Source organism: Dama dama, chromosome 10 (assembly GCF_033118175.1).
Source record: "Dama dama isolate Ldn47 chromosome 10, ASM3311817v1, whole genome shotgun sequence".
Classification (NCBI taxonomy): Eukaryota; Metazoa; Chordata; class Mammalia; order Artiodactyla; family Cervidae; genus Dama; species Dama dama.
Window position 1 is genome coordinate 20230003 of NC_083690.1, and position 20205 is coordinate 20250207.

The 20205-nt window shown below is 36.1% G+C and overlaps 1 protein-coding gene across 1 annotated transcript in view; it reads left to right on the forward strand.

Annotated features, from left to right (window-relative positions):
• Positions 1-20205, forward strand: part of LOC133063214 (phospholipid-transporting ATPase ABCA3-like) — a 255333-nt gene that overhangs the window by 18211 nt on the left and 216917 nt on the right. Inside the window, exons 3-5 of the mRNA XM_061152337.1 lie at positions 5822-6081; positions 18678-18794; positions 19113-19230. Coding sequence (XP_061008320.1) covers positions 5822-6081; positions 18678-18794; positions 19113-19230 — 495 coding nt within the window. The remainder of the gene's footprint in view (positions 1-5821; positions 6082-18677; positions 18795-19112; positions 19231-20205) is intronic.

A 20205-nucleotide genomic window follows, 5' to 3' on the forward strand; every position in this document is an offset into this window, starting at 1 on the left:
TTGGCTCTGCTGACATAGACATGTTTTCATTTACTAACACTATTTGCCTGCTTATGGTTTCTGTATTATTTTGGGGCAGTTATTTTGATGAATGATGTTTCATTATGCAATGGTAGTTTTAAATTGTTTTTAAATTACATAGGTTAACTTTAGGGATAAAAAACAATAGAAAGTGAAAGTGAAGTCACTCAGTAGTGTCTGACTCTTTGTGACCCCATGGACTGTAGCCTACCAGGCTCCTCAGTCCCTGGAATTTTCCAGGCAAGAGTACTGGAGTGGGTTGCCATTTCTTTCTCCAGGGGATCTTCCCGACCCAGGGATGGAACCCGGGTCTCCTGCACTGCAGGCAGATGCTTTACCATCTGAGCCACCAGGGAAGCCCCCACCTCCCAAAAAACAAACAAACAAACAATAGAGGACTTGAATTAACTAACAATCCTGAGAATTTGTCTTTACTAAATTATTCAGCAGAAGACAAAAGCTATGTGTAGTTTACTATTATCAAGAACATGATGATATATCTGTTTGACAGACTACTGTGTAGTGATGAAAACTAATCATTATCAAAACTGATAAACACAGAGCCATATGGATAGAATTATGAAAATGTATAATGGTCTGTATAAAAATTAGAATGGCTGTCTGAAAATAAAGTTAGAGTGGTGGGATTGTGTAGTGTCTGGTCATTTTTATCAAAAACATTGTGTATTTCTCTAATCAAAAGTGGCCTCTTTTAAAATTAGTGTGCTGCATCCTAAGTATAGTTGTGAGAGTAAGTTAATTGAAAAGTGCATGATCTTAGTGGAAAAATAGTAGTTTAAAACCAAAAAGAAGCTTTGGTCCCATAAAAACATTTAAATATATGCTATTCCTCAAGGGAGGCCTTCCTTAAAAAACCTACTATAAAGAAATAAAAATTAGACAGATTTCACCTATTGAATGATACTGCATAGCAAGTTAATATTAAAAACTGGTATGAAGAGATACTTTCCTTGTAAATGACATTATAGTATAGTGACTGGGAGTCAAGTGATTTGATATTTCTTTCTCAGACTCTGTTAGTCAGTACCTTTATGATCTTAAATACTCTGGACCAAGTTTCTTTAGGTGCAAAATGAGTATTTGGAGTAACTGACCTATTAAATCCCCATCAACAGTAAAAATCTATGGTATTAATTATTAGGACCTGGACCAGTTAAATCAGCTAAGTGGTAGATGATCAGAATTAGTTCAGTGAAATTTGAAAGTGATATTTACAAAAATTGTAATAAGAATACTTAAACATGAGATCCATTTTCTTAAGTGCACAACAAAGGTATATTATTGTGTAGCAGATCTCCAGAACTATGTAATCTTGCAAAACTAAAACCCTGCACCTATTAAACAACAACAACTCATTTTCCCCTCCTTCCAGCCCTTGGAGACCACCATTCTATTTTATGTTTCTATGAGTTTGACTACTCTAGATACTTCATTTAAGTGGCATCACACATTAATTGTCTTTTTGTGCATAATGTCCTCAAGATTTATCCATCTTGTAGCATATACCAGAATTTTCTTCTTTTTCAAGGCTGAATAATATTGCATTATAGGTCATTTCAGTTCAGTTGCTCAGTCGTGTCTGACTCTTTGTGACCCCATGGGCTGCAGTATGCCAGACTTCCCTGTCCATCACCAACTCCTGAAGCTTGCTCAAACTCATGTCCAGAAAGTCAGTGATGTCATTCAACCATCTCATCCTCCATCATCTCCTTCTCCTCCTGCCTTCCATCTTTCCCAACATCAGGGTCTTTCAAATGAATCAGTTCTTCCCATCAAGTGGCCAAAATATTGGGGCTTCAGCTTCAGCATCAGTCCTTCCAACGAATATTCAGGACTGATTTCCTTTAGGATTGACTGGCTTGATCTCCTTGCAGTCCAAGGAACTCTCAAGAGTCTTCTCCAACACCACAGTTCAATAGCATCAGTTCTTCGGCACTCAGCTTTCTTTATAGCCCAACTCTGACATCCATACATGACTACTGGAAAAACCATAGCTTTGACTAGCTGGACCTTTGTTGGCAAAGTAACGTCTCTGCTTTTTAATATGCTGTCTAGTTCGGTCACAGCTTTTCTTCCAAGGAGCAAGCATCTTTTAATTTCATGGCTGTTGTTGCCATCTGCAGTGAATTTGGAGCCCGAGAAAATAAAATAATGTCTGTCATTGTTTCCATTGTTTCCCCACCTATTTGCCATGAAGTGATGGGATCGGATGCCATGATCTTAGTCTTTTGAATACTGGGTTTTAAGCCAGCTTTTTCATTCTCCTCTTTCACTTTCATCAAGAGGCTCTTTAGTTCCTCTTTGCTTTCTGCCATAAGGGTGGTATCATCTGCATATCTGAGATTATTAATATTTCTCCTGGCAATCTTGATTCCAGCTTTGCTTCATCCAGCCTGGCATTTTGCATGATTCACTCTGTATAGAAGCTAAAAAAGTCTGGTGACAATATACAGCCTTGACATACTCCTTTTCCAATTTGGAACCAGTTTATTGTTTTATGTTCTGTTCTAACTAATGCTTCTTGACTGAATACAGATTCCTCTGGAGGCAGGTCAAGTGGTCTGGTATTCCCATCTCTTGAAGAATTTTCCACAGTTTGTTGTGATCCACACAGTCAAAGGCTTTGGCATAGTCAATAAAGCAGAATTAGATATTTTTTCTGGAACTCTCTTGCTTTTTCGATGATCCAACAGATGTTGGCAATTTGATCTCTGGTTCCTCTGTCTTTTCTAAATCCAGCTTGAACTTTTGGAAGTTCATAGTTCACCTACTGTTGAAGCCTGACTTGGAGAATTTTAAGCATTACTTTGTTGGCGTGTGAGATGGGTGCAATTGTGCGGTAGTTTGAACATTCTTTTGCATTTCCTTTCTTTGGAATTGGAATGAAAATTGACCTTTTCCAGTCCTGTGGCCCCTGCTGAGTTTTCCAAATTTCCTGGCATATTGAGTGCAGCACTTTCACAGCATTATCTTTTAGAATTTGAAATAGCTCAACTGGAATTCCGTCACCTGCACTAGCTTTGTTTGTAGTGATGCTTCCTAAGGCCCACTTGACTTCACAAACCAGGATGTCTGATGTTAGGTAAGTGATCACACCATTGTGCTTATATGGGTCAAGATCTTTTTTGTATAGTTTTCTTCTGTGTATTCTTGCCACCTTTTCTTAATATCTTCTGCTTCTTTTATGTCTATACATTTTCTGTCTTTTATTGTGCCCATCTTTGCATGAAATGTTTCCTTGGTGTCTCTAATTTTCTTGAAGAGATCTCTAGTCTTTCCCTTTCTATTGTTTTCCTCTGTTTCTTTGCACTGATCACTCAGGAAGGTTTTCTTATCTCTCCTTGCTATTCTTTGGAACTTTGCATTCAGATGGGATTGTCTTTCCTTTTCTCCTTTGCCTTTCACTTCTCTTTTTTTCTCAGCTATTTTTAAGGCCTCCTCAGACAACCATTTTGCCTTTTTGCATTTCTTTTTCCTGGGAATGGTATTATGCCACCACCTCCTGTACAATATCCATCCATAGTTCTTTAGGCTCTCTGTCTATCAGATCTAATCCCTTGAATCTATTTGTCACTTCCACTGTATAATCGTAAGGGATTTGATTTAGGTCATACCCTAATGGTCTAGTGGTTTTCCCTATGTTATTCAATTTACATCTGAATTTTGCAATAAGAATTTCATGATCTGAGCCACAGTCCGCTCCCGGTCTTGCTTTTGCTGACTCTATAGAACTTCTCCATCTGTGGCTGCAAAGAATATAATTAATCTGATTGAGGTGTTGACCATCTGGTAATCTCCATGTGTAGGGTTGTCTCTTGTGTTGTTGGAAGAGGATTTTTGCTATTATCAGTACATTCTCTTGGCAAAACTCTGTTAGCCTTTGCCCTGCTTCATTTTGTACTCCAAGGCCAAATTTGCCTGTTACTCCAGGTATCTCTTGACTTCCTACTTTTGCATTCCAGTCTCCTACGATGAAAAGGACATCTTTTTTTGGTGTCAGTTCTGGAAGGTCTTGTAGGTCATCATAGAACCATTCAACTTCAGCCTCTTTAGCATTGGTGTATACACACACACACACACACACACACACACCACAGTTGGTTTATCTGTTCATCTATCAAAGAACATTTAGGTTGCTTTCATCTCTTGGCTATTGTGAATAATGCTGCAATGAATATGTGTGTGCAGATATTTCATTGAGATGCTATTTTCAACTCTTTATATATTCCAAAAAATGTAATTATTGGATTTTATGGCAATTATTTGTAATATTATGAGAAACCTCCATCCTGTTTTTCATTGCAAGTGCACCATTTTATATTTCCACCAGTAGTTCACAAGGATTTCAATTTCCTTACATCTTCACCAAAATTTGTTAGTTTCTCTGTTTTGGTAGTGGCCATCCTGACAGGTGTGAGGTGGCATCTTGTGGTTTTGATATGCATTTCCCTGATGACTAGTGAATTTGATTATTTTTTTCATTTACTTTTTGTCCCCTTGTATATTTTTTTGAAGAAATGTCTGTTCAGGTCATTCATATTTTTTAATATGGTTGTTTAGTTGTTGTTGAGTTTTACAAGTTCTTTATATATTTTGAATATTAGCCCTTTATAAATTTTATGGTTTATAAATATTTTCTCCTATTTCATTGGTTGTGTTTTCATTCTGTTGATTGTTTCCTTTGCTGTGGAAACATTTTTAAGTGTGATGTAGTCTACTTTGTTTATTTTTGCTTGTCCCATGTGCTTTTGATGTCATGTCTGAGAAATCATCACCAAATCCAGCATCATGAATGATTTACCCATTGTTTTCTTCTAAGAGTTTTACAATATCAGGCCTTGTGTTTAGATATTCAATCCATTTTCATTTTATTTTTGATTATGGCATAAGGTAAGGATCCAAATTCATTCTTTTGCATGTGGACTTCCAGTTTATCCAACACCGTTTCTTTTGAAGAGACTGTATTTTTTTGCCCAATACCCTTAGCAAAGATCATTTGACCATATATGAGAGTTTATTTCTGGATCATCTGTTGTTTTCCATTTGTCTCTATGTCTGTCTTTATGCTAGTACCATAGTCTTTTGATTACTGTAACTTCCTAATATATTTTAAAATCAGGACATGTGAGTCCTCCAGCTTAGAATAACAAGTGTTTTTCTTGCTCAGGATTATTTTGGCTACTCAGAATCTTTTGCAATTTCATATGGATTTTAGGATTTTTGTCTATTTCTACAAAAAATGCATTTGGGATTTTGATAGAGATTATATTGAATCTGTAGATAACTTTTGATTAGTATGAATATTGTCTTCCAGTTCATGTGTTTTAATTTATTTGTGTCTTCTTTATTAATTTCAGGAATGCTTTGTAGTTTTCAGTGTACAAGTAATTTACCTCTTTGGTTAAGTTTCTTCCTATGTATTTTATTCTTTTCAATGCTATTGTAAATGGAGTTATGTCATATCTTGTTTTAAGTTTCATTTCTATGCATGTGTCTGGTATAGAAAAGTATATCTGGTATTTCCTTGAATTCTCATTTCTTTTGACTGATAATATTTCATAAACCAACTATAACATTTGGATGCAAGGATTTTAGTTTGGGGAAGGTGGTAATGCAATTCCATGCTATTTATTATCTCTTTATATTCCAAACTATTAAAAGTTTTGTGAATTTCCTTTGTTTTATGAGTTTAAAAGTTAGAATTACCTCAATTGCCTTCTGTGTTTGCTTTGCTGTTTCCTAATATACTGAACTTGGCAATCTTTGTTTTTTCACTTAGCGTACTACAAAGACGGATTCCTTCTTGTGCAGCATGCCTTGGATAAGGCCATCATTGTGTACCATAATGGCAGAGCTGCGGAAATGCTATTTGAAAATGTCACCATTTTTGTTACCAGATTTCCATACCCTGCTTATTATAAAGATGATTTTTTTCTCTCTTTTATATCTCTCTTCCCTTTAGAAGTTTTACTTATATTTTCTCTAACTGAATTTACTCTTATCAGGACCATTGTTATGGAAAAGGAAACCAGATTGAAGGTAAATTCACTTTCTTTGTTTCATTTTGGGCTTGTGGAACAGACTTATGCACAGAATTGGACTATGTCTATACATTTGTTACTAGTGAATGATTATAACACAATAGCAATATACAAATATAGATTGGGCATAGAATTTATATACTATGTTATTTGTCAATTTGCTGGTGTTTTTCTTTAATCTAAATTCTTGATCTGGCTTGTAATTTTATTGACTATTTGATAAAAATGCTGTGAAAAGAAGTCATATATTAAATATCTTGAATCTTCTTTGGAATAAAATGAACAAAAAAGAAATAATCATATAAGCTTATAAATTATATGACCCTAATATATACTTCAGTTCCAAGATTTGAGAATCTTTTTAATATCAGGTCAAATCAAGATCATATTATAAAGAGCAGTGGCTCTAAGGTCAGAGAGAAAGTCATTAATTTATCCATCTATCCTTTGATTTGTGACCCTGTACTGTAGCCCACCATGCTGCTCTGTCCATGGGATTCTCCAGGCAAGTATACTGGAGTGGATTGCCATGTATCACCCTCTAAATCACCCAGGCTTGAAACCTAAGTCTTATCAGTATAGTATAGTATGTGTAGCACCTGAGTACTGCCATTTCCTACCCCCATAACTTTGGGGTAACTTTCTTAACTTCTCTGGGCCTCATTTGCAAAATGGAGGTAAAAATACTCTTACCACATAGAGTTGTGTGATAATTAAAGAGATCTTAATTGTTAGTACATAGGAAATATTATGTAGCTATCAACACTTAGCTATCTTTCCATTCCCTTTGTTCCCTGTGTGTAACACATATCAGCCAGCATACGTTCTGTTCCTTTCTCTCCATTTTTGGAAATGTCATTTTCTCTTTCAAGCTCTTGTTAATTTTTCATCATCTAGTCATGTCTCTGACTACCACATATTTTTCTCTTTTTTTCCTACTTAGTGAATAATCTCCTTGAAATCTATTTTCAACTTTAAACTTCAGCTTACTAATTTTCTCTCTGTGTCTCCAGGACCTATTACACAAATGTTGATCGTGTAGTTTAAATTATTTGTTATTTAATTTTTCATTAAAAAACTTGAATTAAAATAAATACATACCAATGTGTACAGATGTTTGAAACATTAATACATAACTACTGTTCCAGCCAAGAAATAGAATATTGCCTGTAATCTGGGCACTCCTTGGCATCCCATCTAAATAACTACATCTCTCTTCTCTAAAAATAGTTACTATTTAAATTCTAAAATCATATATGAGTGTTGCCTGGTTTAAAAACTTTATTTAAATAGAATCATACAATACCAATTCCTTTGTTTCAGTGGGAGCTATTGATATTTTCTATATAGATGCAATTTGGCCATTTTCATTGTTGTTTCATTTCATTTCTTTTATGACTATACCACAATTTGTCACTATTGCTGATGAATATTTAGTTGTTCAAGTATTGGCCGATTATAGTAAGCCAATGTGAATTTTTTTTTTTAATGAAGCTATAGGTTTATTCAATAACAGTTGAGAGGCCCCCAATATAATGTTAAATGAAAAAAAGCATATCCTGAAACGATGCAGGAATCATCCCATTTTTGCAAAAAGCATGTGTATCAGAGGAAAAAAAAACAGATATATGCTAATATATTAGCAATAGTGAAATAGTGAAATATTCCCTTTTATCCTTTTTTAATTTTAAATTTATTTATTTTTTATTGAAGGATGTATTTTGGTGAAGATGTACACATTTTTCTGTTGGATATATACCTAAGATTAAGATTGGTAGAGTATAAAGTATACATATTTTCAACCTTGTTAAATAAAGTGAAATTTTTTTCTAAAGTTTGTGCCAATTCATTCTGTTATCAATAGTTGAAGAGAGTTCCTCTTGTTCCATAAGTATGCCAATAACTGGTGGTATTAGCCTTTTAAACTTTCAATCCTTCTGGAAATAGTGGTAAACTCATTGTGGTTTTAATTTAATTTTGTCAACCAATGATGTTGAACCCCCTTTCACATCCTTTTTGGCTACATGGATATTCTCTTCTGTGAAGTGTGTATTCAAAAGTCTTTTCCCCACTTTTCTGTTGGGTTGTATGTCTTGTCTCATTGATTTTCATTGATTCTTTATATATTCTGGATACAAGATCTTTGTGTGATGTATGTATTGCAAGTATGTTCTCCAAACCTGTAACTTGCTTTAATGTGTCTTTGACTTGTAAAAGTTCTGAATTTTAATGTAATAAAGTCTTTTCCTTTATGATTCCTGCTTTCTGTGGCCAGTCTTTGCTGGCTGAGTTTCCCCACATTCTCTTCCTTGTTGTTCTTTAGACCTTCTTTTTTCCTAATCTTTGCATATAAGCCTCTGAATTTAAGTCAAATCAACTTTTGTTACGACCTGTAAGTTGAAATACAATGTTTTCTTTATCATATAATTCATAATAGTTTTTAATTTTTTTGCTAATTTTTTCTTTGACCCATAGGACATTTATAAAATTTCAAGGACCATTATAAATTTAAAACAGTGTTACAAGTTTTTTTTTAAGGATCAAAAGCTGGCAGTTCATTAAGATCCAGATGTATCTTCGTAATAGCAATAGAAGTCATCACTACTAGTTGATGTGGTTGAAATAAAGAAATGTTCACAGATATCAGTGAAAGGTATAGGTAATCTTTCCCTAAAGACAACATACAATTAACGTACATCCACATTTACTAAATCATTAACCTCTGTTTTGCTAGCCAGAGGAAATACAATTCTCAGGACATTATATGAGAAGGATGAAAATGTTTCTTGAATGTTTGTAATCTGTATTTGATCAAGGATCATTCAGCAGATTTTGAAGCTCACAATTGTGAACTTAATAGAACAGAATGGTTTTTAATGTGTTTAAAAAGCACAACAACATACTAGGTGCCAGTCTTTTATTTCAGTTTTTTAAAATTTTGTTGAAACATGCTTTATGGATTAGAACATAGCCAATTTTAACAAATGTTCTGTTATCACATGTGCACAGAAAAACAATGTGTGCTGAGCATTAAAAGGGTGCAGTTTTCTGTACATGTTACATCAATTTTGTTATTTACATTGTTCATATTCATGTTTTATCTATTAGTTGTTATCAGTTATTGTGAGAAGTATATTGCATGTCTACCTTTATGTTTATTGATTTTTTAAAATATTTATTTATTTTTAACTGATGATTGGTTTACGATATTGGCTTGTTTTCTGTCTTACATCAACATAAATTAACCATAGGTGTACATATGTCCCCTCCCTCCTGAATCTCCCTCCAACCTCCCACCCATTCCCACCCCTCTAAGTTGAGTTGTCTAATTTTTCCTTTTAATTGTCAGTTTTAGCTTTATACATGTTGATGTTACGTGTAGGGGATCCAGTACATGGGATTTGCTTATTTTTACCTGTTTTGCATGACTTGACTTATTTCTTCATGGAGAGCCTGTCCACCATTGCTATCACGTTGTCTTCTATGAATAACATTGCTGGTGCTGGTTGTTTTAAACTCCCTTCTAAGGAACAGGGTTTGGAATGGCAAATATTATTCCTGCACTGGGAGCTAGTTCTATTCATTTCTGGGCTCAAAGAAAGAGCTTGTGTCATGGAGTGAGGGATCTTTCATCCACAGTGGCTTCATGGAATCTTCAGGTCACCAAACTCAGAAACTCAGGGAAGTTGTCAACCAGCCTACTGAACTTTGACCATGGAGTGAAGAGAGTAAAGAGTTGACATAAATCTCTTTGTCTTTCTCCCTACAGTGGACTATCTTAAAGCTTGATGCTTCCATTTGACTTAATGGAATAATAGCATTTGAATACATTTTTTATCAGCCTGTGGCCAGTGTGCTAAACACATTACATTCAATTTGTTTTCTCTCCGTCACATCTTAATTCTCTCGTTCTTGCTATTCTATGAATGAACCTCCTGATAAAGTCTTAGCATGTAAGCTTTGCTTAGGCTGTATTTTTCAGTCCTTCCAGGCTGAAGTACTTTTTTGTTAGGTGCGTGTGGATTTCTAAGGGTTATCTCTTCCAACTTGTTTAAAAATTTTGTTGTTGTTGTTCAGTTGATCAATTGTGTCTGACTGTTTGTGACCCAATAGACTGCAATATGCCAGGCTTCCCTGTCCTTCATCATCTCCCAGAGTTTGCTCAAACACATAGCCATTGAATCGGTGATGCCATCCAACCATCTTGTCCTCTGTCATCCACTTCTCCTTATGCCTTCAATTTCTCCCAGCATCAGGGTCTTTTCCACTGAGTCAGTTTTTCCCATCAGGTGGCCAGAGCATTGGAGCTTCAGCTCCAGAAATAGTCCTTTCAGTGAATATTCACAGTTGCTTTCCTTTAGGATTGACTAGTTTGATCTCCTTACTGTGCAAGGAACTCTGAAGTGTCTTTTCCAACACCACAGTTCAAAAGCATCAATTTTTTGGCCCTAAGCCTTTTTTATTGTCCAGCTCTCACATCTGTACATGATTACTGGAAAAACCATAGCTTTGACTATACACAACTTGGTCAGCAGAGTAATGTCTCTGCTTTTTAATATGCTGTCCAGGTTTGTCATAGCTTTTTCCAAGGAGCAAGTGCCTTTTAATTTTATGGCTGCAGGCACTGTCCACAGTGATTTTGGAGCCCAAGAGAAAAATGTCTGTCACTGTTCCATTGTTTCCCCATCTATTTGCTATGAAGTGATGGGACAGGATGTCATGATCTTCATTTTCAATGTTGAGTTTTAAGCAAGCTCTTTCACTCTCTTCTTTCACTTTCATTATAAGGCTCTTTATTCCCTCTTTGCTTTCTGCCATAAGGGTGGTGTCATCTGCATATCTGAAGTTATTGATATTTCTCCCCACAATCTTGATTCCAGCTTGTGCTTCATCCAGCCTGCCTATTCTCATGATGTACTCTGCATATAAGTTAAATAAGCTGGCTGAAAATACATAGTCTTGACGTACTCCTTTCCCAATTTGGAACCAGTCTGTTGTTCCTTGTCTGATTCCAACTGTTGCTTCTTGACCTGCATAGAGGTTTCTCAGGAATCAGGTCAGGTGGTCTGGTATTCTCACCTCTTTTAAGAATTTTCCACAATTTGTTGTGATCGACACAATCAAGGACTTTAGTGTAGTAGATGTTCTTCTGGAATTCTCTTCCTTTTTCTATGATCCAGTGGATGTTTGCAATTTGATCTCTGGTTCCTTTGCCTTTTTAAATCCAGCTTGTACATCTGGATGTTCTGGGCTCATATACTGTTGAAGTAGCTGGAAGAATTTTGAAAAATACTTTGCTACCATGTGAAATGAGTGCAGTTGTGCAGTAATTTGAACATTCTTTGACATTTCCCTTATTTGGTATTGAAATAAAAAATGACCTTTTCCAGTCCTGTGGGTACTGCTGAGTTTTCCAAATTTGCTGGCATATTGAGCAGCACTTTAACAGCATCATCTTTCAGGATTTGAAATAGCTCAGGTGGAATTTCATCACCTCCACTAGCTTTGTTGACAGTGATGCTTCTTAAGACCCACTTGACTTCACACTCCAGGATGTTTGGTTCTAGTTGAGTGATCACACCATCGTGGTTATATGGGTCATTAAGATCTCTTTTGTATAGTTATTCTATATAATCTTAACACCTATTCTTATTATCTTCTGCTTCTCTTAGGCCCATACAGTTTCTGTCCTTTATAGTGCATTTCTTTGCATGAAATGTTCCCTTGGTATCTCTAATTTTCTTTAAGAGCTCTCTGGTCATTCCCATTCTATTGTTTTCCTCTATTTCTTTGCATTGTTCACTTAAAAAGGCTTTCTTATCTCTCCTTGCTATTCTTTGGAACTCTTCATTCAGATGGTTGTATCTTTCCTTTTCTCCTTTGTCTTTCAATTCTTTTTTCATCTCTTTGTAAGGCCTCCTTGGACAACCATTTTGCCTTTTTACGTTTGTTTTTCTTGGGGATGATTTTGATCACTGCATCCTGTACAATGTTATGAACCTCCATCCATAGTTCTTCAGGCACTCTATCAGATCTAATCCCTTGAATCTATTCATTACTTTCATTGTATAATTGCAAGGAATTTGATTTAGGTCATACCTGAAAGGCCTGGTGGTTTTCTCTATGTTCTTCAATTTAAGTCTGCATTTTGCAATAAGGAGTTAATGCTCTGACAAACAAGTCAGCTCTTGGTCTTGTTTTTGCTAACTGTAAAGATCATCATCTTCAGCTACAAAAAATATAATCAATTTGATTTCAGTATTGACCATCTGGTGATGTCCGTGTATAGAGTCATCTCTTGTGTTGTTGGAAGAAGGTGTTTGCTATGACCAGTGCATTCTCTTGGGAAAATTCTGTTAGCCTTTGCCTTGCTTCATTTTGTACTCTAAGGCCAAGCTTGCCTGTTACTCCAGGTATTTCTTGACGGCCTACTTTTGCATTCCAGTCCCCTATAATTAAAAGGACATCTTTTTAGATGTTAGTTCTAGAAGTTCTTGTATGTCTTCATAAAACCATTCAACTTCTTCTTCGTCATTGGTGGTTGGGTCATAGACTTGGATTACTGTGATATTAAATGGTTTTCCTTGGAAACGAACAGAGATCATTCTGTTGTTTTTGAGATTGCACACAAGTATGATTGCTATTTATTCAATTTAACTTTGGTTTCTTATTAGTTGTAATTCTCTGGTAATGAGTTGTGTAATTTTCACGGTTGGTTTGGGTTTATATTATTCACATTTGCCATTTTGTTATATATTTTGCTTCTTCACAATATATTGCTATGATTTTTGGTTAAAAAAAACAATTACATGTCTAAAGATATTTTAATAGTAAGGTAAAAGATTTTAAGATTTAAAGAGTAAGGAAAAAGGTTTTATACTTTCTTCAAAATTGGGAAAGAAGTATGTCAAGGCTGTATGTTGTCACCCTGCTTATGTAACTTATATGCAGAGTACATCATGTAAAATGCTGGGCTGGATGAATCACAAGCAGGAACCAAGATTGCCAGAAGGAATAACAATCTCAAATATGCAGATGTGTGGCTTAGTCATCTCAGTCGTGTCCGACTCTCTGCGACCCCATGGACCATGGTCTGCCAGGCTCCTCTGTCCATGGGATTCTCCAGGCAAGAATACTGGAGTGGGTTGCCATTTCCTTCTCCAGACAAATATACAGATAATACCCCTCTAAAGGCAAAATGTGAAGAGGAACTAGAGTCTCTTGTTGAGGATGAGAGAGGAGAGTGAAACAGCTGGCTTAAAACTCAAGATTCACAAAACTAAGATCATGGCATCCAGTCCCATCACTTCATGCCAAATAGATGGGGAAAAAGTGGAAACAGTGGCAGATTTAATTTTCTTGGACTCTAAAATCACTACAGGCAGTGACTGCAGCCATGAAATTAAAATACACTTGCTCCTTGCAAGGAAAGCTATAACAAACCTAGATAGTATATTGAAAAGCAGAGACATCACTTTACCAACAAAGGTCTGTATAGTCTAAGCTATGGTTTTTCCGGTAGTCGTGTACAAATGTGAGAGTTGGACCATAAATATGGCTGAGCACTGAAGAACTGATGCTTTCAAACTGTGATGTTGGAGAAGACTCTTGGACTATAAGTAGATCAAACCAGCTGTTCCTAAAGGAAATCAACCCTGAATATTCATTGGAAGGACTGATACTGAAGCTGAAGCTCCAATAGTTTGGCCTCCTGATGCAAAGAGAAAACTCATTTGAAAATACCCTGATAGTGGGAAAGATTGAGCGCAGGAGGAGTCAGGAGCAACAGAGGATGAGATGGTTGGTTGGCATCACTGACTCAATGGACATGAGTTTGAGAAAACTCCAGGAAACAGTGAAGGAGAGGGAAACCTGTTGTGCTGCAGTTCATGGGGTCACAAAGAGTTGGACACAACTTAGCTACTGAACAACAAATATGTCATTCTCATTTCTTGTCTTGTTTTTCCCTTGAGCAGGTCCAGATTCATCCTATATCTTCTTATATATTCCTTCTGCCTGATGGATTTCCTTTTTTATTTTTGGTAATGCTATTCCTCTGTTGATTTATTATTTCAGTTTTTGCATGTTTGGCAAGGTCTTTATTTTGCTATCATTTTTGAAAGATACTTAAGTTGTGTTAAGAATTCTAAGGTAATGTTTTTGCTTGAGTACTTTAATATCTGACCTATTGCCTTGTTGCTTCAAATAAGATGGCTGTTTCTGCCCATCTGTACATAATGTATCATTTTTTAATCTCCTTTTTAAGATTTCTTCTTTTTCTTTTTTTCCCCCAGTTTTCAGGAATTTGACTATGGTATGCTTTGGTCTGTTTTTTTCATGTTTCCTGTGCTTGGATTTCTTGGAACTTTTTGGGTTAGATTTTAAACTTTTTAGTGTAGATTTATAGATTTTAATGTTTTTTATTGCTGTTTAACAGTATTACACAAGTTAATAGTTTATAACAGCACACATTTTTTATTTCACACTTTTTGTGTGTTGAAGTCAAGGAAGGCTTAGCTGGGTTTTCTGCAAGATTGCAATCAAGGTATTACCCAAGGATATAGACTCACTGGGGCTTTCCAAGTGGCACAGTGGTAGGGAATCTGCCTGCCAATGCAGAAGATGCAAGAGATGTGAGTTCAATCCCTGGGTTGGGAAGATTCCCTGGAGAAGGAAATGGCAACCCACTCCAGTATTCTTGTCTGGAAAATTCCATGGACAGAGGAGCCTGGTGAGCCATACAGTCCACGGGATTGCAAAGAGTTGGACACAACTGAGCACACACACATGTAAACTCACTGAACCTCAACTAGGAGAAGAATCACTTTTAAGCTTATGTAGTTGTTGGTAGAATTTAATTCCTTATGGCTGTAGGACTGAATATTTTAGTTTCTTTTCAGCTGTTGGCCAGATACTACCCTCAATAATTTGCCTCAATAACTTTAGGTCCTTCTAAAGTGGCCAACAGCATCATCAAATTTAGCAAGGGAGAGAGCCTCAGAGTGGGACAAGTGCCATAATCCTATGTAACATAATCACATAAGTGACATTTAATCACTCTTGCCACATTCTGTTGGTTAAAACAAGTTGCATGACCCATTCACAAAAGGGGAGTTCACATAGAATTGTGAACAACAAAGGGTAGAGACAATAGGCCCAACTCTGAAACTGTATATCATACCTGGTAAGTTTTTAATTGGAGGTCAGACATTGTAAATATTTCTTTGTTGAGACTTGGATTTTTCTGTATTCTATATTCCTCAATTTTATTTTGAGACTGAGTTAAGTAATCTGGAGATAATATTGTTCTTTGGGGTCTTGCTTTTAAATTTCTAATAGGTAGAACCAGACAGGCATTTATTCCAGGACAGCAAGCAAGTTTTCTGGGGGCAAGTTTTCTCCCAGAGGACATTTGGTAATGTCTAAAGACATTAATACACTGAGAACTATTGCTACTGGCACCTAATAAGCTGAGGCCAAGGATTCTGTTAAACATTCTATATTGTACAATGAGGAGTTACTCCAAAATAGAAATACCACTAAGTGAGAAATCCCAATGTATATGAGGCAGTTAGGACAATATTTTGCACTGAATATGTTTTCAGTAGTACTGAGGTTAAGAAATGCAGGTCTACAGCTAAATCTGGCTCAATGTTAACACAAAATCCTTACAGATTGTCTACCTACGACCTATAAATTACATGGTTTTATTCTTTGGGGAAAACAAGAAATATTTCTAGGCAAATGTGAGCTCTAGATATTTTTCTCTCTAATCCTTAAAATGGTTCTTTTCACAACCCTGGGACATTCCTCACACGTATATGCTGGTGAATACTAAGAAGTCTATAAGAGCACCTTCCAAAGATCTCTGGAAATCTGTTTCTGGTTAACCCTGTTATTTGGCTGTGCAAACTTCAGCCACTTTGTCCTCCCTGGATTCCCAGCCCTGTCTTCTCCTGTCAGGGACATTTCTGGGTTCTCACTCCAGTCAGCCAAGCAACTAGTTAGCAGCTAGCTGGGTGAGTGTAGGGCTTATCTCAATGTTTCTCTCCTCTAAGGAATTACTGTCCTTTATTGCCAGGTCTTGGAAATCAAGATGTCTTAAAAATTAACTGTCACTTTACATCAATCATTTTTATTTTTAATTGAAATGTAATATAACATTTATATTTGTTTTGGGTATACAACATAATGATTTAATATATGCATGCCTTGTGAAATGATTACCACAATAAATTTACGTAATATCCCTTACCACATATTAATACAATTTATGTGTGTGTGGTGAGAACTTTTTGAGATTGCTTTCTTAGCAACTTTCAATATACAATACTGTATTGTTAACTGTTACCATTGTGCTATGCATTAATTCCCAAGACATATTTATCTTGTAACTGGAAATTTGTAACTATTAACCACCTTCACCCATCCCCCACCACAAACCTCTGGCAAACACCAATCTGTTCTTGATATTTAATATAAGATTTTTTCTTAGATTTCACATGCAAGTGATATCACACAGTGTTTAACTTTCTCTGACTCATTTCCCTAGGCATAACACCCTCAAAGTCCATTCATGTTGTTGTAAATGCAAGAGTTCCTTCTTTTCTATGGCTGTATTATTCCATTCTCTCTCTCTCGTTGTTTCTAGCTGGAGGGTGAATCTGGTCCCATTTGCCCCATCTAGGTCAGAAGGGGAAGCATTGCATTTCTCTGAACTTTTTGTTTTGTTTTAGATGTCTTGTATGATGGAGCAGCAGAGACAGTGTCCTCCTATCTAAGGGTCTTGGCTAATTGTTGCCTTAGATGCTACTTTGTTGTTTTTTAATCACTAAGTTGTGTTTGACTCTTTTGTGACCCCATAGACTGTAGCCCACCAGTCTCCTCTGTCCATGGGATTTCCCAGGCAAGAATACTGGATTGGATTGCCATTTCCTTCTCCAGGGGATCTTCCCAACCCAGGGATCAAACCCACATCTCCTGCACTGGCAGGCAGATTCTTTACCACTGTGTCACCAGGGAAGCCCAGCTGCTATTTTAGTCAGTTTCAATTCCTTACTGGTTGAAAATACAGGCACTGAATTCCAAATTATTTTACTTTTAAAATATCATGGCTATTACAGTGCGTGTTTAATAGAAAACAAAATGGACATATAAAACATGACTCTCTGTCATAAATCCCTCAGTTACTCACCCAGATGCAAAATCTTTTAAGATTTAGTGTATTTTTCTCCTACTTTTTCTTTCTCTCAGTGTGTGCATGTGGACATTACACATCTCCACATTAAAGTTTGGCTACCTGTGAGTTTTTGGTGTCATGTGAATTACTTCACTGTCAACTTTCTCGTTTTGATTTTTTGTTGAAACTTGCTTCAAAGAAGTATTTTGTCACCAATTCTTAGTAAATCTGTTATTTTAAAGTTTTCCAATCTCTTAATTAATACTTTATTTCCTTATATGGTTCCTTTGCATAATAAAATGTACCTTAATTCATTGCAAGGACATTGGAAAGCAATCAAATATAGTAGGAAACATCTATTTTTAATCACCTCTAGAAACTAGTACCACTAATTGTGCTTTGTTAAATAGCCATTTAAAGTGATCATCTTGTAACTAAATTTTGATCTGCCTTTGTTAAAAGTTGAAAAATCAAATGTCTGTATCCATTGACTTCTGATGAATTATAGTTTATGAAGCTCATTACTAAAACTGTGAACTCTTTCTTGCTCATAGTTTTATTCAAATCTTAGTATTCATAAATGAGGACACTGAGGCAGAGAGAGGTAAAGGAGCTGGCTTAAGGTCTTCTTATTGCCAAGTGGCAAGTCAGGATTAAAACAGGGACTCTGTCTCCAGTCTGTGCTCCTCCGGGGAAAAGTGCCTCTGAAATAAGGAAAAGCAGCATGATAGAACAGGAGGAGCCCAGAACAGGGAGTTTACTGCTTTTTAAATGTGTAAAAGAAACTTACCCTCTCTGGGTCTGGTTTTCTGATCTGTAAAACTGGAGAGGTTTGGTTTAAATTAGAGATTTGCAAACTTTTCCTGTATAAGACAGTATAATATTTTAGGTCCTGCAGATCATTTCACAACTATCAACTCTACGGTTATAGGATGAAAGCAGCCACAGACAATACAGAAGTAAATGAGCATGGCTATGTGTCAACAAAACTTTATTTACAAAAAATATGAGGCAGACTGGATTTGGCCCATGGGCTGTAGTTTTCCCTACTCTCATCTATAATAATATTAAAAGTTATTTACTTTCTTCCAATGTGTCCTGAGGCAGAACATCATAACAAGAAAAGTGATCCTAGATTTTATGTTTTAAATTTCCAATTAACTGTTTCTTAGATTAGAACCATAACTGGTAAGTTACTCAAAATTCCGGTTTGGAAATCACAGCATTGTCATTCACTAGGTTACATGATTCTGATTGGGTCATTTGACTATTCTGAGACTGGGTTTCTTTGCAGAATGGCAATGATGATATTTAACCTATGTAAGTTTTTGTGGGGATTAAGTCGGATAATATTTGTGAGTGTGTTTTGAAAATAGCACTTTCACAGTATTTGTTCTGTGTTGACTCTCCCACAGGAGTACCAGTTCATGATAGGGCTCAGTAATGGTATGCTCTGGGCATCTTATTTTGTCACGTTCCTTCTGATGTTTTCAATCATCGTCTGTATACTGTGCGTGGTTTTATGTGCCAAGGCAAGTATCTGTTTGAATACATCACGCTGCAGCTACACTTTGAGAGGGATAAAATAATTGTGGGTGGGAGCTGCATGGGTTTTAGGTTGCAAAATAATAGATGTGTTTATCATTGACCCTCTGGGGAATTCAGAAGCTGCTCAGTCTATCAGCAGACACAAACCATTGATCCCTTCTGTGGGAAATGAGTTATTTAGTTAAGTTTTGCCATTTCACTTGGGGGTATGGAAATGTTTTAAGGCTGTTTTATTTCACCTCCTTGTTTTCCTGTGACACCACTTCGAGTGTGACTAAACTGGCTTCACAATTGTATTGTAGATTGCACCTATAGTTGTCCTCAAAAACAGCGACCCATCCCTCATCTTTGTCTTTTTCCTGTGTTTTGTCACGGCCACCATAACTTTCGGCTTTCTGATTAGCGCATTCTTCAATAAAAGTGAGTACAAGACTCACTTCCATGAAACATTTTAACTGTTTCAATTGACTAAAAGAGGATTTTATATGGTAGTTTCTTTTAAGCTTTAGTTGCCAATTCATATAGAGCCTCTGCTTGCATTCTAAATTTGTCTAAAAACATGCATGTCATATAAACGTGAAATGATTTGAGAGGAGGGGAAAAAATTAGTGAAAATTAATATATTAATAGCATAGGATGCATGGGAAAAGAGAATAAAAATCAACATAAGATCACATGTGACAAGAGAATATAAACTAAAATAGGGTCATGTGAAAACATTTATTTATTCATTCGCTCACTCAGTGAAGTCTTTGGATCACTTATCACATACCTGGAACATTATCAAATATACCAAAAACAAATGAGAATTTTCTGCCCTGTTCTCACTTACAAGGGGGATGTGTGACTGAATAAATTCAAACTGGCCTAGTTAGGGAATTTGTAGAATTGCTTCTCCTGTGGTCATTTTCTATTATTTATTTTAAAAATAAGCAAATTTTGTTTTTCAGAAAACAAACCTTCACCATTTTTTGGCTTTTATATCTATTTTATCTGCTAAGCAATTAAAATATTGCCTTCTTTCAACCATGTAGGGCAAAAGTACCATGAAGCAAATGTACTATGGTAGAGAAATTTGTATTTTTATTGTTTTCAGCAGCAACACTGCTATTGGCTTGTTCTTACAAAATAGAGCAAAATAACTACCCTCTACCACAGAGCACAGGAAAGCTATGGGTGGAGAGAATTATGTCAAAGTAAGCCTGAAGATAGTGGCAGTGGTTCAGTCACTAAGTTCTCTGACTTTGCCACCCCATGCTCTGTAGCCTGCCAGGAGTCTCTGTCCATGGGATTTCCCAGATAGGAAGACTGGTGTGTGTTGCTTGAAGGTGACATGCCAGAGTAACATAAAGTAGGCAAATATCAATGAATGACTTACTTGCCTAAAACAAGCAT